This window comes from Xiphophorus couchianus, chromosome 6, assembly GCF_001444195.1.
Source record: "Xiphophorus couchianus chromosome 6, X_couchianus-1.0, whole genome shotgun sequence".
NCBI classification, from domain to species: domain Eukaryota; kingdom Metazoa; phylum Chordata; class Actinopteri; order Cyprinodontiformes; family Poeciliidae; genus Xiphophorus; species Xiphophorus couchianus.
Genome location: NC_040233.1, coordinates 7,804,413 through 7,823,852, shown reverse-complemented (window position 1 = coordinate 7,823,852; position 19,440 = coordinate 7,804,413). Strand labels below are relative to the sequence as shown.

Here is a 19,440-nt window from a genome sequence, read left to right as displayed (position 1 = left end):
AATATCCTCGGGTCCGGGAGTCGAACCCGCAACGTCCGTGTCGAGGACCCAAGGCCTCCAAACATGGGTCACGCCAACCACCACGCCACCACGGCACGCCCCAGTTTGTTCTCTTTTTGCTGTGTACCAAACTCAAATTGGTAGAAAATCCAGTTCAAAGTTACAGCATTTACACCATTCAACAGAAATATTTAATTGTAATAAATAATGTTGTTGGACTTCTGTGCTCATCATGGATTGTCCATAACGAACACCATGTTCAAGCATAAGGGTGTCCATATGTGCACTTGGCACCAGGACACCCTAGGACGCAGTTCGATGATCGACTTTGTCATCGTTTCATCGGATCTGCGGCCGTATGTCTTGGACACTCGGGTGAAGAGAGGTGCGGAGCTGTCCACTGACCACTACCTGGTGGTGAGTTGGCTCCAGTGGTGGGGGAGGAAGCCGGTCAGACCTGGCAGGCCCAAACGTGTTGTGAGGGTCTGCTGGGTACGTCGGGCGGAATCCCCAGTGAGACGGAGTTTTAACTCTCATCTCCGACAAAACTTCGAACACGTCCAGGGGGATGTGAGGAACATGGAGTCTGAGTGGACCGTGTTCCGTGCCTCCATTGTCGAGGCGGCCGATCGGAGCTGTGGCCGCAAGGTTGTCGGTGCCTGTCGCGGCGGCAACCCGTTGGTGGACACCTTCGGTGAGGGATGCCGTCAGGCTGAAGAAGGAGTCCTATCGGGCCTTTTTGGCCTGTGGGACCCCAGAAGCAGCTGATGGGTACCGGCGGGCGAAGCGGCATGCGGCTCGGGTTGTTACTGAGGCAAAAACTCGGGCGTGGGAGGAGTTTGGAGAGGCCATGGAGAAAGACTTCCGTACGGTTTCGAGACGATTCTGGTCCACCATCCGGCGTCTCGGGGGGCGGGGGGGAAGCAGTATGGCACCAACACTGTTTATAGTGGGGATGGTGTGCTGCTGACCTCTACTCGGGACGTTGTGGGCCGGTGGGCAGAGTACTTCAAAGACCTCCTCAATCCCACCAACATGCCTTCCATTGAGGAAGCTGAGCCTGGGGACTCTGGGTTGGGCTCTCCAATCTCTGGGGACGAGGTCGCCAAGGTGGTTGAGAAGCTCCTCGGTGGCAAGGCCCCGGGGGTGGATGAGATCTGCCCGGAGTTCCTTAAGGCTCTGGATGTTGTAGGGTTGTGTTGGCTGACGCGATTCTGCAATATCACATGGACATTGGGGGCAGTTCCCTTGGATTGGCAGACTGGGGTGATGGTCCCCCTGTTCAAAAAGGGGGACCGGAGGGTGTGCTCCAATTATAGAGGAGTCACACTCTTAAGCCTCCCTGGCAAGGTCTATTCAGGGGTCCTGGAGAGGAGGGTCCGTCGGATAGTCGAACCTCGGATTCAGGAAGAGCAGTGTGGTTTTCGTCCTGGTCGTGGAACACTGGACCAGCTCTACACCCTCGACAGGGTCCTGGAGGGTGCATGGGAGTTCGCCCAACCAGTCTACATGTGTTTTGTGGACCTGGAGAAGGCGTTCGACTGTGTTCCTCGGGGAGCCCTGTGGGGGGTTCTCCAGGAGTATGGGGTACCGGGCCCTTTGATACGGGCTGTCAGGTCCCTGTATGACCGGTGTCAGAGTCTGGTCCGCATTGCCGGCAGTAAGTCGGGCTCATTTCCGGTGAGAGTTGGACTCCGCCAGGGCTGCCCTTTGTCACCGATTCTGTTCATCACTTTCATGGACAGAATTTCAATTTATTCTGTTATGGGAAGATTTCTTACTTGGCCTCACTAAAATCATGCTTAACAATTCTGAGTTTCTCATAAATCCTTTATTGCCACTAGCTAAATATCATATTCATTGTTCCAGGTAGAGAAAGCCATGCCTTGCTGCATTTTACAATGAAGTTAAGTTTTATATCCCGACTATGAAAGACTCTGACAAAAAATAGCTACTAAAACAATTTAAATCTGTACTGCTTTGAGTTGGGAATCGAAGCCCCTTAGCTTTTTCTTGAATATGTTTATCTGTATTTGTTTTTCTGGAGGCATAACAAATGTTTCACTCTGTCGTTATACAGTGTATCTGAGAATAAAGTTTAAAAAAACCCATCCCCCCTCCCCCCCCTTTCCCCCCGCCCACGCAACAGACTTCTTGTGGCTTTGATGTGAAGCAGTGATGTCACTCATCCTGTCTGTGACATCACTGGTCACTGTCTCTGTATTCCCAGATTCCACAGAAAAATTCATTTGCGGTTTTAGGTTCGACAGAAGAGACAAGTATCATGGCAGAGAAGGATTTTTTTTCGGCAGGAATAAAAACCACTGCAACAGGAGGAAACAATTTCCTGTTGGCAGGAACAGACATTTTTGAGAGGAACTGCGAGAAGTGCAAGCGTGAAAACAAGCAGCTTAAAGAAATGGTGGCAACGTTGATGAAGAAAATCGAGCGTCTTCAACGTAGCCGGAACACCAGTGACGTGAGCAACTATGAAACAGTGAACGAGATGCTTCAAAGTCGCAATGAACATTGCAAACAAAAAATCAGACGACTCAATTCAGATTTGGACGAAGCCAGGAATACGGCACAGCGATTACAAACCGACTACGACTCCATGGTGAGAACCAATGTGCTCCTGGAACGGACACACAAAACTATAAGAGAAAACACACAGGATTCGCTGAGAAAGATGAGAGAAAAGATTGAATTCCTGGAAGCGGAAAATGATCAACTTAACAAAGAGATTGTTGTTTTAAAAGTGAAGCTGGACAGAGCCAAATCCAGGATGGCAAAAAAATCAGAGGATGAGACGCTGTTGCTGGAGGAAACGCCAAAGAGAACAATATTTCAGAGAATCGGGCGCACTTTTCTGGACATGTACGAGTCGGGAACGATAGGGAACTGGTTGTCATCATGGATCTTTTAATTTCTAAAGTCTTCTGTGTCCGTTCCAGGAGCACATTGGTTCTCACCGTGGCCTGATTCAATTAGTACGATTGGTTCATTATTGTCATTCAACCATGTTTCTGTCAGAAACATAACATTGATGTTAAGCACAGTGATGAAATCATTAATTAATAGAGCTTTAGCACAGAGAAATCTGGTATTTAAAAGAGCTAGTTTAAGTGCCTTTTGACGCCAAAAGTTCTTCAGTCTGAGGTTCCTTTAGGCAGGGGAACAGTTTGATGTTTGAATTAGGACAGCTGTAATTTATATTTCTGATTTTTGTAAATTTTCTTGTAGTGATCCGGACAGGTAATGTCCTGTTTTGCTGTGCCGGGGGGCCAGACACATTCTGGAGGAAGATATGTGTAAAGATAAAATCTGGACCCCGGCCTCAGACCTCAGAAACACAGAGTGGTGGATCCTCTGGGACGTTAGAGTCAGGTGGCTTAAATGAAGTGAGGTCTGCTACGTGAGCGCTAAGGAAAGACGTGCCGAGGAGAACCTGCTGATTCATTCCACCTGTAAATTTAAGAAACTCTGGTCCAGAAGACATTTCTTCATAGGTATCTTGTGAATCCTGTGAATGAGTAGAGGAGCAGAGAGGGAGGGGGGAAGGAAAAAGGGAACCAGTCTCTCTGTCTCCAGTCGATGTATCAGCTTGTTTTTTAACGGGTTGCTCCTGATATGCAGAGGGTTCCATATAGTCAGAACTCCTTGATCCTGCCCTTCTGAAGCTGCTACCCCCGCGACCCGACCCCGGATAAGCGGAAGAAGATGGATGGATGGATAAATAATGTTTACTTTTTTATTCACCTTTTTTCTCCATTAGGAGCATTTTGCTTGATTTGTTTGGAGGTTTAAAGCCTCCTTTTATTTCTAATACTGTGAATATTCTGTTTTGTGATTCATTTGAAGCAGCTAATAGCAGTGTTTTTGCATGTTGAATTATAATTTTAAGACCATTTTTGAAATTTTTATTTTTAAAATTAGGCCTACTCTACTGCAATGCAGTGTTATAGGCAGAGTAAATTTTATAAGCAAATTGGTATATCACTTGTTGGTGGTAAGAGACTTGACTTGGACTTTGTGTTAAAAGACGTAATTGCTGAACTTGCCCTCTCTAAGCGTTAGAGACTAAAACTGGAATTGGAAAAACCGTGCTTGAAATCGAGTCACCGCTTGAAACGACCATCTATCATCCATCTATAGCCACTGTTTCAAAAAGGAGGTACTGAACCAGAACCAGTTGAAGCGTGTCCACAAAATGGTTCAATGCTCATCCATGGCTTTATTTCTTTATTTGTAATTCTTGCACAATCGTGGAAAAAGAGGTGAGCATTGTCTTTGTCAGCTTCCCATCTGCTTAGCTTCTCCATGGTTCTTCGTTTATACGCTATGAAGTACAAGAGATTAATGGAACCGCTGGGTAAAAGCGCATGCCATTGTTGATCAATGAGGAATCTATTGTACCCTTAGGCTAAGCAGTGAGCAACCATTTCTATCCAATAGGAATGCCTTCAGATAAAAACAAAAACCCATAGGTGTCATCTCTTTTCTTTAGAGTTTTGTCTGAATTGTGTTGCTTCACCTTGCTTGTTTTCATAGTTAAGTGGGTATTTGGCAAAATATTATAACTTACATATTCTGCATATTTAATCAGCTGCACTGAATCAAGCTCTTTCAACAACACTTTCAATAGCGCTTCAAGAAATATTTGAATAGCTAAGGTTTCAACCAGCAATTAAACTTTGGAAATTTTAATCTTAACATACTTCCAAGCCTTTGCATGCTGCTTTTCTTTTCTTAATTTTCATATCTTTATATATGTAATATAACGCTTTAGTTTATTTTCCAAAATAAACTAGCATTATAGCATGTTGCTGTCCTTATAGCATTTGAGCTAACATTTAAAAACAATAGATTCATTTGTTTGGGCTTTCTTGAACCTATAAGAACATATTATTAAAACAATCACTGTGATGAACTAGGGATAATACATCTAGATTTAAACTGTCAAATAAAATTAAGTTACAGCAGTATAATTTAGCCTTGTTTGCTGAATAACAGTCATGTGGAAAAATGTGGATCCGCTACAACATTCTGTAGTTTTAAACGAACAAAAGACCTTTTGTCAGTTTTGGAAAATGTAATAAAAAATGCTTTTATAGTCTTCCTTGAAATGACGGCGATCATACACAAATTCATTACACCTGAATTGAATTGTCATTGATCGATATTTAGAAGAAGGATTGCCCTGTTTAATTTTGTAATCAACTATTCCACTGTGCAAAAAATGTGGACATTTAAAAACGACTGCCATTGTTCCTCGGTCTTACTATCAAAGTTCACCCCAAGAGCAAACCACAATTTAATAATAGAAATTGTGTGACTTCCTGCACACTATTTGTCAATATAATTTGCTTAGTAAATAAAATATGTATCATTTGTGTTGTTAATCAGCAATTAATCAGAGATATGTAATGAGATAATTACAATTTAAGGAAGTCTGGTAATTTTTCCATGACTGTCAGATGAATATTCATAAAGGTGAATTTCAGGACAGGTTTGCAAAGTTACTGACGAACAATTGTGCAGATAGAAGGAAAGTACTCAAGAGACACGACACCGTATGGCTGACAACTCTAAAGCCCATTGTGGATGTTTAGGCAGATGGATTGGAGAGCTGGAAAATAGAGGAGGATGGGAGAGTTTGGCACATAGCGTAATGTTAGAACAACTCAGAGGTACAAAGGAGTTGGATTATGGAGCTTGTCATGTGAGGAGGAGGAGGTATTTAAGGATTGTAGTATTGTGTTCAGTGAAACAGGTTCTGGTGATAACGTGAGCGGCTGAGTTCTGAACCAGTGGAGATTTGTGGGATAAACCACAGGAAGAGACCAACAGCTGTGATGATCAATACAACAATGACAAGAATCTGGTGTGAGAAATTAACAAAGGGTGGCGTGAAAATGAAAGTATGAGGAGAAAGAACGAGTACTGATACATTTTTCAAAATACTGGGCGCTGTCAAGGATTACACCTACATTCTCAACATGAAGTGATGGATGAATAGTTACTGCCCATACAGCTTCTTAGAAAGAGTCGACCAAGAGCAGAAATGTTCATTTTCATCTGTGTTTACTTTGACAAAATTTTCATCAAATTCTATCTTAATTTAATCTAAACAACCAGACAAAACAGGCAGGAACAAAAGAGTTGGCCCTGGTAAACAGGTACAGCTGTGTGTCATCTGCATAGCAGTTAAACTGAAGATTAATAATTAAAAGACTGGGCCCTTGGACTGAGCTCTGTGGAACACCGCTGGTTAACAGTAAGGGTTTCTGACTCAATGCAGCTGTAAATAAATAATGTGAACCAACAATCAGAATGATTGCGGTACTCGTGTGACCAACAAGACATTTGGTACCTTAATTGAAGTGTTTTTGTGGTGTAGGGGGGATGAAAACTAATGAAATAGCTTCTCATATTTATTATTGATTATTATGAATCTGATTCGCTGCTGTCTTTTTCATTATTAATCTAGACAATACAAAGTTGGGAGTGAGTCAAAAGTGATTTTAATCATTTGGATGAACATTAACATCTGTTGCAGAAAATTGCAGAAAAAACACAACTGCATATGTTAAATAATAAAGACCAGAATTATTGAATCAGCTTTCAGTTTGCATATGCTTGGTTTCCAGCAGCTTGATGTTTTATTCATTCCCTCTGACATAAGGAGGGAAACAAAGCAGCGGTACTTGTGTGCTCATCATGTTTACATTTATTGATTTTATGGAGAGATATTGTAACAACAAAGTAGACAGAAATTAAATGGATAAATGCACTTAATTATTATAGCACTGTAGACCACTCACTGAAATTTGTACCATAGCCCACCTCCACACATACACACTGCTACAGCTTTCTTTAGTCGATATTATGTTCTGTTGAAGTGCCTTTGTTGGTATTAAACAAGAGAATAAGGTATAATAGCTTCCATCTTCTTTTGTTGGTATGTGTAAGGACACATATTTTTCCTGAATCCACAACCTGCAAAACAGAAAAAAAAATTGTAAGATAAACGCACTAACTCCAAGATTATTTGCCAAAAATGTTGCAGTATATTTAATTTAATGTTCCCATAATGCTTTTTCTACTTATACTACATTGTTGCCAAGACACAAATCCTCTTTTATCCTCCCCCTAAATATGAAGGTCAGAGGTCGGGCGTGAACAGCATGACTAGTGCGCAGGGATTCAGGGATTTGCTAATGGACAGGCTGGAGGCTCCACATGCCAACATACTGTATGAAGGCTCAAATCTGGGTCATACAGAAACACTCACAATTACACCGTGCCTTAGAGTGTGCACCATGTGACTGTGTGAGGAGGTGGTTTGACACGACGTGCAACAGCGTGTATTGTCGTACAGTACATTGCTTTGAGGTCGGTTGAATTCAGCAATCGCTGGCCTCTGAAGGTTGGCGTATGTGTATTAATGCACGAGCAGATGTGTGTTTTGCCATTGCAGAGTATGCAGCTATGACCTTAGTAATGCATTTCCTGTGGGGCGCTTCGCCTCTTTGTAGGAAAACATGGAAAAAAGAGGAAAAGTACCAGCTCAGCGCTCCGTCTTCATGGAGCTTCGTCATGCTGTCGTCAGGTTTTTGCCTTTGCCACATAGCGACATTCTCTGCCTCCTTTTTATATCTCTACTCTCTCTCTGCTTGCTTCCTTTTCCTGTCCTTTTTCAATCCCTCCATTCATCACCCCTGTGTCTTTATCGATCTCCCCGGTCCTTCATTCCGCTCAGACAGCCAGTCGGACTTGCAGATAGATCGCAAACCAAAGCACCAGATGTGTGCAAAGTGTACATGTTTGCTTTTGATAACGCCAAATGGCAGCAGGAGCGCCTATGCATTTATCGGTGCATACAAGCTCGTGTTTGTGAAGGCAGGTGGAGATACGCGTGACCTTTTGTGTTCCATGTAAAGGCCCTGAGCTGCTTTACTCTTGTATCTTGTTTTGCAAAGCAAACAGCTTAAAAGCCAATAGATTGCAATCAGTTTGGCTCTGTTTCCCAGACAGAGAGGAGTATGTTGTATAATGACGGATGCATGCTACACATGCGCGCTCAAGCACTTCTCCAAAAAGGGTCAGAATGTGCTCTGGTGTTTGTTTTTTGTGGGGGGGGGGGGTTTCCCACAATCAGACAGAATAATAGTTTGAGCGCTATTACAGCCACAGCTTATTATGCAAATTATGTCTCATAGGTGATTCATTGCCCTTAATGTTAATGGTTTCAAATGTTGTGTTGGACTCCAACAGCTAAATGTTTTTTCTGGGTACACACTAATGTACAGTATGTGAGCAATGCAGTTATATGAAAGCATATTGGGGCCCAGGAATGACTGGCTTCTATGTCCAATAATCTGCAAATGAGGACAAGAAGTCAATCACTCAGCAAAAATGCAGCAAAGAAAACTCTTTACACTGACTACAGCTTTATTTGAAGAGAGACAGTTAGAAGCAATAAAGAAGAGAACCCTCGGTTGTTTTTTTTATGTGAAGTGTAGAGTGTTGGATTGAAATATCATGGAGATTTAAATGGTTCATTGAGGTTTCTCTTTGAGTGCGTCCAATAAAAACTCCTGGGTTATGTTTACTCACAGTTATTGAGTCTGTAATGCCAATCCCAAACCCAATGCACACAATCAAGCACAGAAAACGTGTTGTTTCCTAGTGCATTAAAGATTATGGTTGTAACGTGACTAAATTTGAAAAGGTTTCAAAGCACACATCAGCCTTTCATTTCTTTGTCTCAGCATTTGTGTTTTGTTATACTTGCAGTAAACTGCATTCTACCTCAGTCTTATTTTTTCCTTGCATGTCAAATTTGTGCAATTTTGTCTGATTTTGACATCCAAAGCTTCAGGATGGGCCAGAGGTTTTCAGACTTTCTTTTTGCATCAAACATGATGCACTTAAGCTGAATTTGCTTGGGGTAGCCCACACTCGACAAATTCCCAGTCGTTTGATATCAGAAGAAAAAATGGAAGATTTTGCTCAGGACCTTTTAAAAAGTCCGTCTTTTAAAAATATTATTTCTGTTCCCCTAATTCCAGAAACAGTTTTGATGTGCGTGCTTTTGAAGCTTTTATGAAAGGATTTGAAAGCACCCATATAATTTTGCTGCAGATTAATGTTTTGATTGTCTGAAAGTCAACAGTAGAGACAAGATAGATAAGTGATGAGCAGAAGCATGAAGCATATGGTGGAGTTATTTTGGGATGCGGCCCCAAGCAGCAGTCATCTGCCAAATTTAAAGCCACCCTGATTTTAATACAGAGTCATGATTGTGAGTTCCTACAGATGCACATTGGCATTCAGTGTCCACTTGTTAAAGTATTGTCAAAAGTTTGCAATATTTTATTTTAATTATGCCTAATTGAGAGATTCAGAATTCTAATGTTTTCTTCATTACAATGCAACAGTCTCAGCAACGCAAGGGACTGCTTGGACTGCAATGAATGGGTCGGCTATTTCATTTCCAAGTATCATACTGTATGCTCTTGCCAGTAATATATCTGGCGAAACAGATGGACCCTTCCTGCCCTTGATGCCCAATCCTGATTTAGATAAAACTTGTGGGAATTCAGTTGTACTGTCACAGCGACGGATTCCTAATATGGTGCAACCCTTGCTAGGATGGGAAGTTTAACAGCGCGTTCACGGTAAAACATCTGCTGGAAATAACTTTTACGATCTGTCCAAAACCTCAGTAGTTTAAAGGGTTTACTGTTTCTAGCTTCAAGTTAGCTATAAAAAAATATGCAACTCAAGTGGAAAGAAATTTCCCACAATATTGCTAAGTAATTTTAGATCTTTACCCTTTCCTTATTTTTCCTAACTTGTTAAACAAAAATACAAAATTGCACCAGAAATGAGAGAATACACTTTTTGTTTCAAAATCCTGACTCTGAGAGGTACCACTGTGTCATTATTGGCCAAAAATTGGTCAGTGTATTGTGCAAAACTGTCCAAGATAATTTTATTTTATTTTAAATTTTTTTAAAAGCATTCAATAGTAAATCTAAAAAACCCACATTTTCAGCTGTCAGACACTACACAAACTGATTTTTATTTCTCACCATGTGCTGTAACTCCAACAGGAAGATATCCACCCCATCTGCTTCTCTTTTCACCTCTCTCACTAAGACGTGTCCTCTGTGATTTAAAGGGACTGTTTGGATTTATTCAAGTGAAGTTCTTTGACGTTATCGTGAGTAATAACTCCATCTACAACCCTTACCTGTTGTAGATGGACGTCATGTCTCTCTGAGTTAGTCAGACGGTTTTAGCTGAGTTTGGCGATTTAAAACAGAAGAAATTCATATGCACGGGAATCCACCAGTGTATTTGTGGATGTTATTAAGCGCATACATTTTCATAGGAGACCGCAACCAATCCAGCCAGCTATATACGTATATCTCTACTCCATCAGCTCATCTGCCATTCAACTGACTATAAGTTTTCTGGGGTAATTTTAAGACATGTATAAGTCCTGTAAAAGGACATCTTCAATGTTGTGTGTCAAATAAGGGTTTGATAATAAATTAAAAACTTTACTCCACTCTTAGTTAACTTAAAGTGGGCCGACATTGCAGCTGATTGGATGGATTGATACAGTTGGTGGTGAGGTGAGGGTTAAAAGGGTTAAGGCCCCTGACATACTTCATCGGTTCTCATTGACGTAGACATGCGACAAAGATTGCATCTATTTTGATAGCTCTGTGCGATTCTGATTGTTCACAAGTTTGTTCCTGTGCTTTTATGTGGAAATGCGTTCGGATAACATTGTTGATACTTCTCTTCACTAGGGTCCGGCTTTTGTATCTCCAGGAGACATGAATACTTGTGAAGAATGTTTATCTGACGCTGTGAGGAATTATCTACATTTGTATGTTTCTTCACTACATATCTCCTTTCATAGTAATCCTGGAAAGTGGTCTATAAGTCCTGGATGACGATTGCAATGTCGTTGTTCGCAGAAAAGTGTGGCGTTAGCTCCTTGACCTCTTCGTCAAAAGCAAAACAGAGGATTTAGGGTCTGTGCTGTTGTATGAACAGTGTTTGCAAAGGCAAACAGTCCACAATCACATGACTGTTTGGCTTCGGACAAAGCATGTGGGAGCCTTGAGGATCAGGAGTTAGCCTAACCCAACCCGAACAAATTGCTACCATCAATTGGTTGCTGACAAACCCAATAGATTGAATGACGGGTGCCATTATGTCATGGTTATTGTTCTAGTAAAAATACGGCACCTAGAGAAAAAATTGAGGACACCCAATGAAATATGAAGTTGCTTGGCCAGTGCATCCCACGCTTTGAGAACCACCGTCATCTATGTGGTCGAGTCAGTCGAGTGTAAATTTTGGCGGATTCATCATTTCAACAATCAGTGCATCTCTGAGACTGAAAACGTAAAATCAAAGGCTAAATAATACTAAGCTTCTCTACTCTAGTGATTGAAAAAGCCAACTTAGCAAGGAAATTTACATAAGAACAATTTCTAACTTGTGTTTATAAGTATCGACAAACCAAGAACTAAGGAACCTACCTCAAATCAAGCAAAACATCCAGCGACTGCAAGAGCACCAAAGTATTTCATATTTGTAATTTCAGCCAATCACTTCTGTATTTAGCAACTGTGGGACAGTAAAGCCTGTGTTCATGGTGAACTGAGTCTAAAATAGCACAGCCCTAATCAGCATGGAGTCTTTCCTTATTAAAGTATTTCACTGTTATTCTCCTGATTGCTCAGTGATGACTGACTGTATTTACAGATGATTTAAATTATTCTGCGTGTGTGGGCCCCGGTGGCTCTGTGTTTGTGTGCGTCTGCGCGTCAGAGGGGTATGTATTGACAGATGGCCCGCTCTCCATGAGCTGAGCAGAACTGCTTAATCGAGAGAAAAAAGAAGTGGAGAGGGAGCATTAGTGTGCTCTGTCCTGAGTTGCTTTGCCTTCGATAGACAAGGAGACATATTAACTCGGTCGCAGCGTTTCTCCTGAAGCACTACGTCGTGATCCTAATTGATGTCTGTGTCTTTACTTGTTTGTATACAATGATTTATGTGTCCCCTCAATCCCTCTCCGTGCATTCTTAACCTCCATCCCTCTTCCTCCTCCACCTCCTCATCATCTTTCCCCCCATCTCGGAGGGTGACAGGTGGTCGGTAGCTCCCTCTCCTCCTGCCTTCTCGTCTCACCCCCTATTTCCTGCGCTCCATCAAACAGACAGAGTGCGGAGGTCTTGCCGTTGGAGCCTTGTGAATTTTTCAGCTGTCTGAAAATCTCAGGAGGGCAGAAATTTACAATACCTTCAGGGCAGCGGAGCGGGGACAGGGGCATCCACACATTTACACACGGAGACACACGCGGTCAGCGAATTTGCGGAGATCTTGCCGTCTTACAACACGTGTTCAAAACACACTTGTGATGTACAGTTCAGACCCACAGTAGACAGAAGGGGTTATTCGTGCTATTGTATTGATCCACTCAGAAGTGTTTATGGCTCCAGAGCTGTACCTCCTCTGGAAATACAATTTGCATTGAGTAGATGTGGATTTCTGACAGGTTTATAGAAAATACAGTAGGAAGCTGTAAATATGAGCTCACTGCAATCCTTATTCTATAATAACGTCAATTTGCGCATCTATAAACCTCAAATTGTTTCCTCAGGTGTATTTTTTCTGGCATTGCCTTTACGGGAGGACATAAGTACGTTGAGTATTAGATGTGATGTATCCAGGTGGCTTTTTTGTGCTGCTTTCCTACAGAAAAAAACATCTAGATCTTCAACTGTTGCTCAAATGTGCATTTTACTTTCATAATGTTTCACAGTAAGATTTTGGAAACTTTCATTGTTTCTGTTTTGAACCAACTGGGCATCTGTGACACTAGATTAGTTACAGGAAGGAATGACCTTGATTAATAAAACCTCACAGTTGCATAGTATAAGTTAAACATAAGACTGTATAACATGTAACATGTTACATGTCACATATATCAACCACTTGATATCAATTTCTCTGGAAACTGTAGCATAACAAAATGCATGAGTGTTCAAAATATTGTTTTCTTGCCTTCCTGTCAGGACCTATTAATTATATATACGAGAAGCAGAGAAGTGTCGCACCACAGTAAAACATTGATGCGGATAACAAGGGCAAAACAACTTTAAATAGTTCTTAGCGTCTTATATTAGCCATTAGCAAGGCTAAAATTGTTAGTATTATTAAAACAACTGTATTCCCTAGACACTACAGATTATTTCTTTATCTTTTCCAAAGAGTTAACAAAATGTCAAAATCTTGTATTTTGTATGATGGATAGAATTAGAAAGCTAAAAAGAATAAAACAGAGCATGTTTGCTGTACCGTGTTCAGCCTTCCTGTCATCTGCTGAAAGTATTGCTCTCTCTAGCTCTCTTGCAGCCTGAATGACCCACAGACATTTTTCAACATATATATCAAAATAATATTTTCTTTTCAGTTATTTCTTATCTTTCTGTGCTTCATTTGAGTTAATTTTAAACACCTCTCTGATACAGAAAATCATAACAGCGAGTTTGCTTTCCAACTTAATTGTTTCCACACTAAACTGTTGGTTTCTCTGAAGACCTGAAAGCTCTCAAATATTTGCAGTTGAATTCTTGGTGCACCTTTAGCTAAAGAAAATACAAAATATTTAGATGGATATTTTACCTTTATGGAACAACACAAGTACAACAAGCTGATTTTAGCTGGGTCTACTTTAATTTAAAAACAGCAGTGCCTTAAGAGTAATGGGTGCTACTCCTTTAGTTCCCAAGCAACAGCTGTCAGTGTTTCTCACAAATAGAAATATTTCTAACTAGCCAAATTATTTTTTGTTATAGGGTAGGGAAATGTGTGGGAGTCTTTTTTTTTCGGCCGCTAACTGGCAATGTACAGCAATAGAAGTTTTTGCCTTTTTTTAAACCTACTGGTAATTGACCCTTGTCTAACCTGGATCATTTCCTGGATGACCAAAGTCTCAGAGGAAATGCGGAAGGCAAAAATTCAGACGCTTCTACTCTGTGTTTGGTGTAAAACATTGTCACCAGAGAACTTTACAAACTCACAAACGATTCTGTGAATTTATGCATGGAGAATCCATTTGAAAATGTTCTCACTTTTTCAAATTTTTCATGGATTTTCAGTTTTTTGTTTGTCAAAATTATCCTCGTTCTTTAGCCCTGAAAGTCCTAAATGGAGCGCCGGCGATCCAGTCAAATTTGCAGTACCATAATTCCCACACTTTGTGCTATCTGAATATTCCAGTGGTTTCTGAAAGGGGAGATGTTGCGCTTTCCAGCCAATATTGGGCTATTACGGTAATTTCACCCCCGCCGTAGCAGGGGCACTCTTTTAATAGACAGTAAATTGCGAAAATAACTTACTAAATATTGAAAGTATTTTCAAAAAAAATACTTGGGCAAATACATTTACTCATAGGACATTTAAAGAACTGCGTACAATTAAAATAAGCAAAAATATCCAGAAGATTTTTAATTTAGGACATAAAGGATTAATCCATATTTAAAATATAAATATCTACTAAAACTCTTTGTCATCAAATATTTTTTTGTTTTCTCCACCAGGCTTTTGTTTACATCTGCTTTAAACTGAGACCGGTCTGTTCACATGAAGTTTTTTTTAACATTGCACATACCACCTTTAATGAATGTTTAACCAACATTTAAAGGAGGTCACAGGTTTATCCACAATCGCTTTGCATTTAATTGCAAGCACAGGACTCTCAGCTTGTTGAACTCTTAATCCTTCGGTATTTGCCACATATTAGATTTTTTTGACTAAACCAGATTAAGGAGGTAATATGATTTAGGGACTGTGATGAACAACCAGGTCAGCAAGTCGTCAGCTGGTCTGCAGATGATCTCTAGATATGATCACTTCTTTTGTTTTTTGTTTTTTAAGATCTGCTGCATAATCTTTGACTAAGTCAGACAAACACAGAAGCAAACTCAGAAATGCACAAATCTCCTCATGACCCAATTCGCCCTGATAAACTTCATTCAGTCCAATCTGAACTCGGCTGTCTGAACCAGACAGGGAGAGCTGGGGAGCACAGAGATGCTTGAAGGCAGTTTCTGAACTGCTGTTTCTGACAGAGCCACTCACATTAATTGAGCCTCTGTGACAGAAAGTGCCAGTGGGCTCTTAGTGGTCATTGTTAAGAGGGTCAGGAGAATCAAAGTGAAGCATGACACGCATGCAGTCATGTTAACCAGAGCCTCCACGGCGTCCTCATGGGACGGTGCTAAAAACTTGAGTGCCGCCTGCTTGGTAGTAGCTCCAGTGTTGGGGAGAGAGAAATGTTCAAGGACGAATTTTTTTATCCATTAATGGCATGTAAGAGATCCTGTGTCGCATGTAGCGTCTACCTGACATTCCACACCTGGCCTGGTGTAAGTTGATCCCTACTCACTGTGTGCAAACTAATCTTGTCCAGCAGAGTCTTGCAAGCATTATACATTCGTGTATGTGTTTGTGTGTGCTTTGCGATCCCCAGGACCTGTCCACTCTGCAGTGTGATGTGTGTATCTTGGTGTTCTCAGTGACCGACAGGCGAAGTTTCCACCGCACCGCCCAGCTCCGCCTCCTTCTCAGGGAGTCCCAGCCACAAACGCCCATCATCCTGGTGGGCAACAAGAGCGACCTCGTCCGGTCCCGTGAAATCAGCTCAGAGGGTAGGTAGAGCTCGGGTCTTTAAAGTTGTACGCACCCACATCTGCTGATGACTTTGAAAATGCTTCACGGCTCAAGCTAAACGTGAAGTTTGATATTTCTCCATACTCACCTAAACACTTTTCAGGGGAGTCTTGTGTTTCTGATATCTGCCCTGCACTCCATGAAGGTCAGGACTCAATGTAAAACAAACCTCGAAAGTTTTTTATGACATACCTTTCCTACAGTTTGATGTTCCTTTAAAAAGACATCTTAGAAAGTTTTAGAGAGCTCAGTTTTTGTCCCAATTGTATAAAGCAGTTGCTTGGCCCTCACTTCCCTTTTTTACCGCTTCACCGGTTCCCAATACAGTTCAGTTGTTTACAAGACAGGAAGTTGGCTCTTTGAAAGGTCATAGTGCCTCCCATTATTGTTACCAAGGTAATGTTTCCTTTAAAAAGCACGATTAGCATTTTAAGGGTCTGTAGCCGCAGGTCTGTTACACAGCAAACTGCAGGCTTGCTAACAGATTCTATAGCCCAGCTAATAGCAGCTTGTTAGATTCCCAGTGTTACTCTACAAAATAACAAAGTGACAGGAAGCAATTGTATTCTGCACAAAAAGCCAACTTATTAACTAGTACTAGAGTCAGAGGCTGTCGTGTTTTCTGGCTTTGTGAATCAAAAGTCAAATGACAATATCATAACTACAACAATCAGCACAATATTTTCTTTCACAATGTAATGATAGTTGCTTTAATGTTGTATATAAAAACAATCACATCATGGTCTGCCTCTATGTCTGCATTTCTTGTTTTGTTTTTTTTGTTACATGAAACACTTTAAACCCATGGTTCAGTTTCCATTTTGGTCATGATTCTGTCAATCCTGTAAAGTGGTCATTTTGAGAGAAAGCAGACCCAGCCATCATACTATAAATGTCTGATCTCTCTAAAGGCTGTACAGCTAAGATAAACACCATGCATTCATGAATCTATATTTGATAGAAATTATAGCTAATCCATGCTGTGAAAACCCAATTTGCTGTATATACAATAGTATCCTATGCCAGGGTTACCTTTATTCTTTTAGAAGGTTTTAATAGTCCGCCTTTAACCAGGGAATAGATAGAATATTCAAAATAATTGGTTTGCCCCCTTTAATATCTCACTTTAACTTCTTTCCACAATGTCACCTTCTACTCAGCAGAGGGCATTCTTACAGATTGCAGATGACATTTGGCCTTAGTGCCATCAAATGAGTTCTTTAGTTGACTCTCATTGTTAAATGTGTCTGTTGTTGGGTGTAAAACATGATTCCCACCATCTGTTTCTCAGGCTGCCCAGTAATATCGATTAAAGAGCAAGGGATTTGTGCTGTTTTTGGAAACAATGCAAAGAAAAACATTGATTTAAAGCTTTTGTACCACAGAGATTTTTGATTGGCCATGGAGGTGAGGATTAATTAACAGAAAAGGTAAATGCAGACACCTATAGTATATTTTATTTGAACATATCTGTTTTTTTATTGTAAATATCTATATTGTGGTTTGTGTCATGGTTTGTCATGTAAAACTATAAAGATTGCTTGCATAATGTGAGTTGTGCTAATGTTATGCTACAGTGTTTCCCCTGTTTTAATAGAAAAGTTGGCAGTTCTATTCATTGGTTGCAATAAATTGAAAAATTGCAAACCATGCAAAGAAAATCACTTTCTCCACAATACTCATTAAAGAAATTTTGTTACCATCTGCATAATCCTTGCTAATGATATTTCTGTAGCTCTTGTAACTGGTGTTTATTGACACTGACCATGAATATTTATTAAACAAACTGCATTAGTGGTTTTTTAAATAATTTTTTTAAAAGGGACTACTTTGTGAATATGAAAATTATAGCGTGCTACCAAGCATTAAATAATTTATCTTTTGGTCTGCTTAAGAGGGTGGTTGAATAAATTATTTTACAAGCTTATAACTAAATATTATAATAGTCACAAAAGAGGGTAAGAAATATCAATGCTGCAAATGTTATATTGTGGATTTACTGTACAGTGTGTAACTTTTTCTTCTTACTTAATCTTTTTTTTTTAAATGTGTCCACAAATCAAGTTCTAAATTAAGTCATTATTATATGGCTGTATTAACCCAGTTAAAACTTAATTTAAAATCATACTTTTTTACAGACTGCAAAACAAATACAAATCCGAGATCCACTGTCAATTACCTTAAATTCAGTGATATGGTTTATGGGACTTACACTTAAATCTTTCTTAAATGCATGAATGCATTAAATTAATGTGTTCATGCAGTGTTGTAAAACACATTAATTTAAATGCAAAAAAGTCTGCACGAAAATCAGAACTTATGGAAAGTGTTTTTAACATTGGTTTGTTAGAATCAAAGCAGGTTTATAGTAAATTTGGCTAAATATGGTATATATTACAAAATGAATCATTAATTAAACAACTGAAATGATGTGTGTTGTTTTACTTTACTTTAAGGTTAGAGTTTTTCACAAACATGCACGGCATTGATTTTATACATTGCATTGGATTGGGACTGTCATCGGCCAAAGACCTAATCTTATACCATTCTAGCAAAAAATCCCGACTGAATCTATGCCGAGTGGCAGAGTGTAAACAATCTCCAAAAATTATACTCTGTATTGCTTTGAAACACTGACAACTGTGGTTAGAGCAAAAGGTACAATCATGTAGTTGTTTTAAGTTGATTTTACTAGTGTATTATAATGGTGGGGTAACAGTTTGACAGGTGCCCCGACCTTAAACCTCTGCACCTCCAAAGGGTGCAAAGGTTTAAGTTTTGCCCCAACCAGAATTTCACAGGTTATTGTGTGAAGAACGCAAGATACAAAATTTAAAGCAGTCTTTGTTTCTTTGTGTTGCCTTCAAGCAGTTCTTCAAATGGAATATCTTGAATGGAACATCTCTTGTAATTATAGTTATCTATCCTGACATTTTTGCTGCTGTTTTCAATAAGGAGTGCCTAAAAGCCCAGAATAGAAGTGTGCAAATAATACATGCCCTCTCTCCCACACATAACACACACAGACATATCCGTTTTCCAAAAAAACAAACCTTGGTTACTATGTACCAGACTCTGTCTTTGAGCAATAAAATTTATGTGGTTAACTATTGGCAAAACAAAAAATGTCATAATTTTGTAAAATATAGAAATACATATTTGTTTTTCAGGCAAAATTTGTTAAAACGCATAATGTGTAAGACTGAAGCAACATGACTTTAGCAGCATCTAGATCTGAATTGTTTTATGAATCACTGCATTAAATAAACAACAATCTAGTTTATACCAACAGTAATACACGTCTTATGTCTATTTATTGATTCATTGACTCTATATTTGACATTTATTTGAATTATACAGCTGCTTATTCTCAGGTATTTGTAGTTGACAATGGGAATAAATGAATCACAACTTATGTAATTTAGTGTGCATTATACGTAATGCACACTAATTCCTCAGAGTGAATAAAATTCAATGTCTGCTGCCTTGTTTATGCATTCCAACTGAGAGCTTTATCGCCTAAATTCCCCAAATCTTGTTTTGTTCAAAAACATATTTGAGCAACACCTACAAACAACACTTCCAATTGGTCAGAGTTTGCAAACCTTAACTTACAACCAATAATTGATGTTTGTGTTGGTTGACCAAAACGTAAAATGCACCTTCTTTGCT

General features: G+C 39.9%; 1 protein-coding gene across 1 annotated transcript in view; it reads left to right on the top strand.

Annotated features, from left to right (window-relative positions):
- rem2 (RAS (RAD and GEM)-like GTP binding 2) overlaps positions 1-19,440 on the top strand; it is a 54,864-nt gene that overhangs the window by 19,704 nt on the left and 15,720 nt on the right. The window contains exon 4 of the mRNA XM_028021701.1: positions 15,569-15,746. Within this exon, the coding sequence (XP_027877502.1) occupies positions 15,569-15,746 (178 nt within the window). The remainder of the gene's footprint in view (positions 1-15,568; positions 15,747-19,440) is intronic.